The sequence below is a fragment of the Microtus ochrogaster genome (assembly GCF_000317375.1).
Source record: "Microtus ochrogaster isolate Prairie Vole_2 chromosome 14 unlocalized genomic scaffold, MicOch1.0 chr14_random_1, whole genome shotgun sequence".
NCBI classification, from domain to species: Eukaryota; Metazoa; Chordata; class Mammalia; order Rodentia; family Cricetidae; genus Microtus; species Microtus ochrogaster.
The window spans coordinates 18,405,359-18,414,614 of record NW_004949096.1 but is presented as its reverse complement, the minus strand read 5'-3'; the positions used below and the strand labels follow the sequence as shown (position 1 = coordinate 18,414,614).

Here is a 9,256-nt window from a genome sequence, read left to right as displayed (position 1 = left end):
TAGTAATGGATTTAATGAGACTATTTTTACACAGAAAAACCCTGTCTTGGAAAAAAAAAAAAAAAAAAAAACACAAAGGAAAGATCTATTAAACCAGCCCAGTTTTTTTTTAAAACTAATATCAAATGTTCTTCTTCCTGAGGTGAAATCAGTTGTATTTTTTAAAGGGCTGGAACTTGAACCAAAAAGAAGCACTTGTTACAAAAATTAATGAAAAACTTATAGCTCATTCACAAAAAATGCTTGAGGTCTTTAAAAGCCATGATTAGACAGTGAAGACATACTTTTCAGATCACAGCCAACCAGAGCAAAGTATACCATTCTCTTTCCAGTCTAAAGATCTTACATTCTACCTCAGGGGTACAGCTGCAGGGAAACCGCCCCATGATATTTAGCTTTCATCTTTAACTGAAAACATTAGCTGGTGTTCCTACATCCCAGTGAAGAATGTGTGGCCCTCTGCGTTCATCTCCACTATGGGTACGCTTTAAGAGGATTCTCTGGGCAAGCGCCAGACAGCTGTCAGTCCAGATGCTGATGTGTGTGACTTCGCCAAAGTGGAAAGTGTTGGCCCTTATCAGAACAGAAGGCCTCTGTGGTGGAAGCTTTCCTGCTCTCTGAGATCCTACACTGAAATAGATTCTTTTGTTTCTCTGCCACAGAAACTTGCCTTCATGGTGTCTCTAGGGTTGGTAACACATGACCATCTAGAAGGTAAGAGAAGATATTCTCCACATGTCTTTTTTCCTAGCTTTGTTCCTAAAAGTGATGTTTGTGTGAATTCCTAGAGCACAAATAGAGTATTAGTCAACCAGTATGGACTGGATTTCTATACTGTCTAGGCCCCCCTCTTCCTGGTGCCATTCACACTCCCCAGCTTCCTGAGTGAAGGTGGCTTCTGCTTTTGTCTCAGCGCAGTAGCAAGTGTTCCTCTGACAAGTCCTTGTCTCTGCTTCCCAGCGCTGTCACAGGACCCGAGGGCAGTGACAAGGCTCTGTGACCCTTGTTATTTAGTTCGGGGTGGTGAACTTCGGTTGGTAGTCTGTAGATGCAGCTCACACAGACCTGTGTGCACAGCAGTCTAAAACTCAGTGAGAATGGCTGTCTGCAAATGTGGCCCAGCTGTGCTCTGAAGGGCCCTGGCCTTCCCTCCTGAGAGGCTCAAGCAGTGTGCCTGCTCCAGTGGAGGCCTTGGTACAACAAATCCTTGCCTGCTCCTTCTTGGTTGCAGGAAACCCAGCACATTAAACGGTGAACTGTTCCTTAGCTTTTTTGTTCCTATCTTCTAACTGAAGCCTTTTCTTCCCAAGAAATCCAAAGCAAGAGGCAGGAGCGAAAGAGAAGAACAACAGCGAACCCAGTGTACAGCGGGGCCGTCTTTGAGCCAGAGGTACTCCAGCCAGCACTGGCCCTCCTCATGCTCTGGCTTCATCTGTGACTTAGCCCCTCCCACTGAGAGCCTGCTAAGAGCAGCAGGGCTGTACTCAGCTCCTTCAGCTCTGCCAAGCGATAGATAGGCTTTTCTCTGCTCCTAACACCACTGTGTTATCCATCACTGCTTGCCTCTTAAGGTTTTGTTTTGCTAAGTGTGAGTAGTACAATCCTGTGTTTTTGTTCATCCTGACTTGACTACACTGTCATGGAGCAGAGATGGGCCCCTTTGTCATATTCTCTCAGAGTCAAATACATATAATAAAACACATTAGCGCTGAGACCGTGGTATGATTGGCACAGACTGGTTAGCATGTGGTAGACATGTTTGTGGTGTTCTTGATAGCCATGGTATTCAATAGTCTCCTCTCCCTCTTAACTCCCTCAAGCGTAAGAAGAGTGCAGTCACTTACCTTAACAGCACAATGCATCCTGGGACACGGAAGAGAGGTGAGTTCCTTTTAAAAACCTATCTTGCTTCTGCCTCTGCTTTCTATGTTGTTTTCTTTTTCTCCTACCTTCCTCTTTTCCATTATCTTAGAATCTAGCTCCTCTAGCCTTGAAAATAGTTTTGTTGTTTCCTGAGAACATGGAGGAAAAGAGAGATCTCTTAGTGCTCTGAGCACAGGGCTAAAAACTGACTTTCCAAGTCCTGGCAAAGCTAGCTCAGAATGGCTTAATGCAGCCTTTCTGTCCCAGCATAGTAGGCCATCCATGAACAGCTCAGTGATCAAAACACCTGCTGCCACCTAGCCGTCAGTGAGCGTAGAACAGGACTGAGTGTCTGTGATCTGCAGAGAACTTAGAATCTTCTATCATGAGCATCTCCAGCTAAGGAAGAAAAATATGCTGGGAAAATTCCCATCTTCCAGCCCAAAACAGTAGCAACTCCCATCACATGGGTCTAAATAGGTCTTCATAACTCGGACTTTGACTCATAAACAAGGTACTGAAATCACCCTCTGATGTTAGTAATATATCCCAAGATCCCTTTCTCCATGTGGTAATGTGCCCCTGAGTTGCAGTTACAGGCTGGAAAGGTTGCCGAGTGAGTGATCTTTGAGCAAACATACAGACTCTCAGAGCCTTTGGAGACTGGAGGTCACCCTGACCTTTGTCTGCCGTGGACAGAGCTACCAATGTGCCATTATATTGCTGAGGCACAGCCAGCCTCAGTGACATGTGCAATCTTTCATCAGTCCTGTCCTGCAAGTAACCAACCCATCTAGATGGGAAACCCTTGAGTTACTGCTTTGTACTGGCTCCTGGGCCACAGTCATAGTTACTTTTTGGCTTTGTGGTCAGCTGTTTTTTAGTAACCACACAGTTCTCAGATAAGAGGTCCCCAGCCAGTGCCCTCAATTAATTGTCCTGCTGGGAGGTAGTATCTGCTTAGAGAAGAGGGGTTAAATGAGCCAGAAAGATCAGAGGCTAAAGCCTGCATTCGCGGTGCTTTGAACATATCTTGTATGGATAAGCAAAGAGGATTTGTTGTCTGTTTGCTTCCCACAGCACTAGACTCTTTAGGAAAAGACCAGTCAGATCTGTCTTTGTAACACACGCTCTGTCTGCCTGACACAGGCAGCGCTTCTGTGGCGTCTGCACGACCCTGACATAAGCCTTCACCAGGGCTTGTAGGCAGATGAGTGCCTTTTCCCGACTTTGGTGGGTTGGTTTGTACTCAGGATCACTGGCAGCTCAGGAGACACGGGCCTTGATGTAGGTGCGTGGTGAGAGGGACCGCCCTAGACTGCCCATGACCCTGGGCTCTGCTTTTTTAGACTGCTTGTAGATTGCTCCTGACTGGACCTTTCACAAAAATGCCCCGTTCTGTTCTTTAACATGCAGTCCTTGCATGTTGATGGTGTGGAGCAGCAAGACTGATACCCGAGGCTGGGAACCTGTGAATTCACTGTCCTCTTACACTGCAGCTGTTCCTAGAAACTCCCTCCCAGAGGCGCTGACAGCAGGGCCAGAATAGTTGACTGGAATTCTGCCTCCTCCACTCTTGCCAACTGTAAAGTTATAAGCTGTTCACAAAAGAGACATAGAAAAGCAGAAATGCTGAATAAATCCATTCACGAGAACAGAAGATCGTTTGGAGTGCTGGCTGCAGGAAAATCCTTAGTGACTGATGCATGAAACACATGAAAGATGAACTCTGTTCTGGCTTCATGAAACCTGGGTCCTCCTATTAGAAACCTCAGACTGTGATCGTCCAGGAACGGTCATGCCCCGCTGAGATGGGGTCTCTTTACAAGTGCATCACCTTTTACCCCTCTCCAAGGTGCCCTTCTCTCTTCATTTAGAGTTCATGTAGTTGTTTCTAATGGCATTAAAATCTTTGCTTCTTTTCCTTCCTCTGGCCTGTGTATTAACCTTCTGTCTGCTACCTCACTTCCTTTCCCATGCTAGCCAATGAGGAACACTGGCCAAAGGTATGTAAGAACCATTTTCCCCCTGTCTTTCCCTCCCCCCTTTCCCCTTTTGTTCCCTTCTCTTGGTATATAGGTCGTCCTCCAAAATACAATGCAGTGCTGGGGTTTGGAGCCCTTACCCCAACATCCCCCCAATCCAGTCATCCCGACTCCCCTGAAAATGAAAAGACAGAGACCACATTCACTTTCCCTGCACCTGTGCAGCCTGTGTCCCTGCCCAGCCCCACCTCCACAGACGTAAGTAACTGGGGGGCCTGCACTCTCTCTGAGAGCTCACCTGGGAAAGCCATTGTCCTGTATTGTCTCCTCGCCAGATTGATCCTTCCTCGCTAGCCCTGGAACAATAGACCCTGCATACTGCCTGCATACCATGCCAGGCATCTTTCTTCTGAGATCTCAGCTGTTTCTTGTCCTTGAGAGTCATGTTCACATAAACCCAGGGATCCCAGGGTTTAAGAGTCTGGGTTTATCAGCTGTGAATGAACTCTCGGAGGACGGTGGGAACATGGATCTGTAAGTTGAGGGTTCTCTGCCATTGGTGCATTGGAGAGAGCACGAGCAGAGCAGATGCGTCTAGCAGCCCTGCTGCCGTGTTAGGCACACCTCTAGAAGTGCAGTGTTTTCTGTTTGGGGGAGCTGGTCAGAAGCAGGTTCCAGCAGCAAGTTCACTCAGCAGATCCTCACTGAACCCTGTTCTGCTGAGTGAGTGCTGCTCATGAAGCTGGGGATACAGCAATGAACAAACCGAGCAAAATGCAAGCACTTGGGGGCTCGTGTTCTGTAGGAGGAGGAAGGCAACAAGGGAACAAATATGTAACCCAGTAGGCAGAGATGAGCACCAGGAGGAGAAGTGGAACAGTAGTGAACACGGTGCAGTGCCAGGAAGGTGAAGGCATGATGGGAGAAGGGACCTCTCAGCTGTGTGTGGGAGGTGTGACTGGAGAGGTGACAGGTCCGCTCGTGCACGGTTCTGTGACGTCTGTTCTAAGTACAACAGGAAACCACCGGTGGAATGACATCACCCCACTGACGTGTTGTATTGTGCAGAGGTTGCTGCAGTGGTGCAGTGGACAGTAACATCGTTTGCTCTGATGCATTAGTTAACTTGCTATATTGTGCCTTCCTTGACATGCTTGGACCCACATGCATGTGCAAACATGTGCATATGTGAACACTTCTTTGTTTTTAGAAATTGGTTACATCTGATCCTGTAATACTCAGTTCATATTCCAGTTTTTTCACTTGTCCCAGTAATTGCCTTCGTCTAAGATCACTCTTGGTACTTATTTCCCTGGTTGAATCTCTTTACCCTCCTTTATTCTGAAACCATTTCTTAGGCCACCTTTTTTTTTAATTAAAATCTATTCATTTAGAGTATGTGTATCTGTGTATGCACCCATGCTGTGCATTTATGTGGCGGTCAGAGGACAGCTTTTGGGAGTCAGTCCTCTCCTTCCACTTTGTGGGTCCCTGGGATTGAACTCAGGACATGAAGCTTGGTAACAAGTGCATTTGTCTTCTGAGCTGTCTGAGCAGGTCCCCTAGCCTGTCTTTGTCTTTCCTAACGGTGGGGCAGGTGCTCCACTGGACATGCATTCTGAAGGCACCTAGATTCAGGATGACAGCTAGTGTATCGCAGGCAGAGGCATGTGGCGTCAGCCAGGTTCCTCTCTTGAGATGATCCCCATTGGATTTTTTTCACTTGTAAAGTCTGTTTTCACTCTGGTTAGAGATAGCATTGAATCCGTAAGTATCTAGTAGTTTCCTAACAGACTTGTTAACCAAAGACTGAAGCCTCCTTGGAAGGTTCCTGGTGCTTACAGTGCCAGCTGGAGTTTGAAAGGAGCACTGCAGAGAGAGGGACTTCGGAAGGGTGGAATGAAGCAGAGAGGCCTTAAGAAGGCTGCTGTGGTGGTCCAGGCAAGAGATAGTCCTGATGGAGTGGTAGACGCAGAAATGGAGAAAGTGGCCAGTGCTGTTTGTATTTTGAAGATTTGGGTGGATTAAATTGAATAATGAGAAAAAGAGAATTGTCGAGGATAAATGTAAAGTTCATGGTCTAAACAACCAGAAGGCTGAAGATGACGAGTAACAGAACAAGAACTTCTTTGTCCGTGTCCTCATCTCTTAGGAACTGCAGGGCTTGTGTTAACCATCTTCCGGCGAAGTGTTACTTGCAGTCGAAGGCTCTCTTGACTTACTAATGGCACAGTCCTCTCCACAAGAATGCCACTGAAGCCCCGAGTTAGAATTCTGGAGGCAGCAAACCAAGTATTATCTTTGGAGAACTGGGGTCATAGGAGACTTCGGTTCCCAGAAGGTTCCATTCCTGGTGCTACAGACTTGTCCTGTTCTAAAGACTTGGCATTCCGTCCATCCTTCCTAACCTTTGGCCCTGGGAACTGATGCAGGTTTTCTAACTGTCAGGGTCACGTGCACCTGGAGTCCCTGCCAGAAACCATGTTTGCCGATACCAAAGACTGTTCCAGCTTTTCCCCAGTCCAGGTGTGATCAAAGAAACCAGCAGCTCACTGACTCCCTGTGCCTTGATGCACAGTGCCTTATGCCCTGTGCCTTGGTCTGGGTTCTTTTGTTGAGTCTACGCTTTTCTTTTACAGCCTAGACCTAAAGGTTCTGGCCAAATCACAAACTAAAAGCTTTTACCAGATTTCATTTAAAGCACAAACATAGTTCTTTGCAGAAATCTAAAGACAAAATAATACTTTTCTGAAACCACTAAAAATATTGAGAATTTCCTGAGTTAAACCCAGTGGGATCCTTTTTTTTTTTTAGAGATAATTGACTTCTACTTTTACAGCACCCAACAGTAGCTGTGATTAAATCAACACACAGGGTTCTGTGCTTGCTTCTGGGTAGCATAAGCCTCGACATTAATTAGACAATAGCAGTTGAGAGCCGAGCATTTCCTGGGGATCAATAACCATCTCGAAGGACTTGGTAATACAAGATCCAGCCAGCCAGTAATCCTCAGGATGTACCTTGTTGATGCTGTTATTTTCATGGGAAGGGAAGATATGTTTACTAATTATAAATTTTTTAACATGCAGTGAAGCTGAAGTTGGTAGAGGCCGTATGTCCTCAGCAATGTCACAGTCAAGCATATTCCAACTGAAGTTTGCTCATGACCTGTCACCAGAGTTAAGCCTTTTGAGCTCCACTCTTTAGGCAAAGACTGACGCTGATGGATGAACTGTCCCTGTATTTTATATTCATTCTGACATTCTTGGAATTTTATATTTAAACTGTTAGTCTAGATAGAGCAGTTCTCAAAATTTGGTCTGGAGTCGCTGGTGCCTTTTAGGGATATATAAAACAAAATTGTTTACAAAGTAATACTAATGCATCAGGCACCAGCCCCACCCTCTTCCTCAGAACTAGATGGGATTTCCAGATACAACATCCCATGTGTTATGGTGGATGTTTAATGCTTCTTGTGTTCTTAAGTTTTGTTTCAGTGTACTGTTGCTATAACTTTATGATTCTGTAATTAACACAGATGTCCTCAATGACTTTCAGTACATAGAAATTCTAACAACTGGAGAGATGGCTGCTCCTCCAGGGGACCTGGGTTCATCTCCCAGCACCCACATGGCAGCTCACAACTGTCTATAACTACACAGTTCCAGAGGATCTGACAACCTCACAAAGACTTAAAAACATACATGTAGGCAAAACACCAATGGACATAAAATAAAAATAAATTATAAAAAAGAAAGAAATCCTGACACTCAAACACTAGATACTTCTACTGTATTGTATGTAAATATGAAATTTGAAAGATGGAACTGGAGAGATACGTGGACACGTGCACGCGCGCACACATGTGCACACAAAGGGCAGTTTCCTGCAGAGAGAAACGGTTTGACTGGAAAAATGCATTCCCTCAGTGGTGTGGTGGTGGAGGAGGGACTAGGCATCACTCTCCGTCTTTCCGCTTACTCTGTAGTTCTGTGGAAGACTTTCTAGCAGAGTGTCCCGGACATCTTAAAGCAGTGTCCTCCAGCCTGTCCCTAATCCATGTGTGGATGGAGTCTCAGCCACACAACAGATTGTGCATCGATTTGCTGAAACACACCTCTTCAAAAACTCTTGATTTATTCTCCCTGTGTTCTTCCCTCCAGATTTTAAGTAGACCTGCCATGTTTTGGTTTGATGGTGCATTCTGTTCTGAGGGCCCAGATGCACCCAAGCACTGTAGAGTTCCCATTAGTGAAGTATTTGATGGTGAAGAATAAAGCCTCCCACTGGATGGTCTGTTGAGCAGCAAATGCCAGTGCTGCAGAGCATCATCGGCTGCTACTGTGCCTTCCCCAGCCCCACGTGCTAGAAGCTTCTATAAGGTTTCTGCTCCTGGCTCACTGTACTTTGCCCACATAAGCAAGAAGTTGAGTTTATTGTATGCTTGTGTTTCCAAATTCTTCTTAAACTCCCCCAGATGGTAGATAATAAATGCCACTCCTGTCATAGTGTAAATGGCTTTGTCGGTGACTTTTGGCATTGGAGGTGCCAACTCGTTACCTAAGCCATTGATTTGGGCCCAGGCAGCTGAAGGTCTTTGCTGTCAACTCTGACTTATAAGGTTAAATCCTCAGTCTTAATTTGTAAGTTTAAAGAAAGTCCTTAATGTTTCAATTTCAACTTAAATTGCCAACCCATAAACTGAGATCTGTGGAACAGGCAGGGTCTGTGCTATTTGCGATCTCTGCTTTCATACACCGATGTGCTGGAGGCTGTCTCTGGGCTGTCAGCTTGCTGTCGGTGTGCAAGGTGGCCCTGAGTTCTTCCTCGTCGTTTTTCTTACCCTTCCTCTCCGTCTCACAGGGTGATATCCATGAAGATTTTTGCAGTGTTTGCAGAAAGAGTGGCCAGTTACTGATGTGTGATACATGTTCCCGCGTATATCATCTGGATTGCTTAGACCCGCCTCTGAAAACAATTCCCAAGGGCATGTGGATCTGCCCCAGATGTCAGGACCAGGTACTGGGGGTAGGCCAAGGAAAAGAAGGACAATGCCACGGAAATTCCGTTCTCTCCCATTCTGGGGAATAGGTTTCTCTTCTCTTTTTTTGGTCATTATTCCGTAGATCCCTTCCTCCTAGCTCACGGGACAGCATGCAGACACACAGCAGAGCCTTTGTTCACCCACAGGCTCCCTAAAACGTGAATCGCCTCCTTCAATGAGAAATGACTTCTTCCCCTTTGAAATCCAGACCCTCTGCCCCGCATGGTGGCACATGCCTATAATTCTAGCACTTGAGAGGCTAAGCTTAGAGCTTTACAAGTTCAAGAGCAGCCTGGGCTACATAGTAAGACTACCACAAAAAAAAAAAAAAAAAAAAAAAAAAAAAAAAAAAAAAAAAAAAAAA

The 9,256-nt window shown here is 45.8% G+C and overlaps 1 protein-coding gene across 15 annotated transcripts in view; it reads left to right on the top strand.

The window, feature by feature from the left end:
- The window catches only part of Phf21a (PHD finger protein 21A), a 171,352-nt gene that overhangs the window by 158,829 nt on the left and 3,267 nt on the right, over nt 1-9,256 (top strand). For 11 of the 15 annotated variants that reach the window (XM_026787807.1, XM_026787806.1, XM_026787800.1 and 8 more), the window contains 5 exons: nt 663-714; nt 1,311-1,390; nt 1,821-1,881; nt 3,943-4,106; nt 8,712-8,867. In XM_026787807.1, coding sequence (XP_026643608.1) covers nt 663-714; nt 1,311-1,390; nt 1,821-1,881; nt 3,943-4,106; nt 8,712-8,867 — 513 coding nt within the window. Of the gene's footprint in view, nt 1-662; nt 715-1,310; nt 1,391-1,820; nt 1,882-3,846; nt 3,870-3,942; nt 4,107-8,711; nt 8,868-9,256 lie in introns of all 15 variants that reach the window. The other 4 variants (XM_026787814.1, XM_026787813.1, XM_026787812.1 and 1 more) reach the window with 1 other exon arrangement.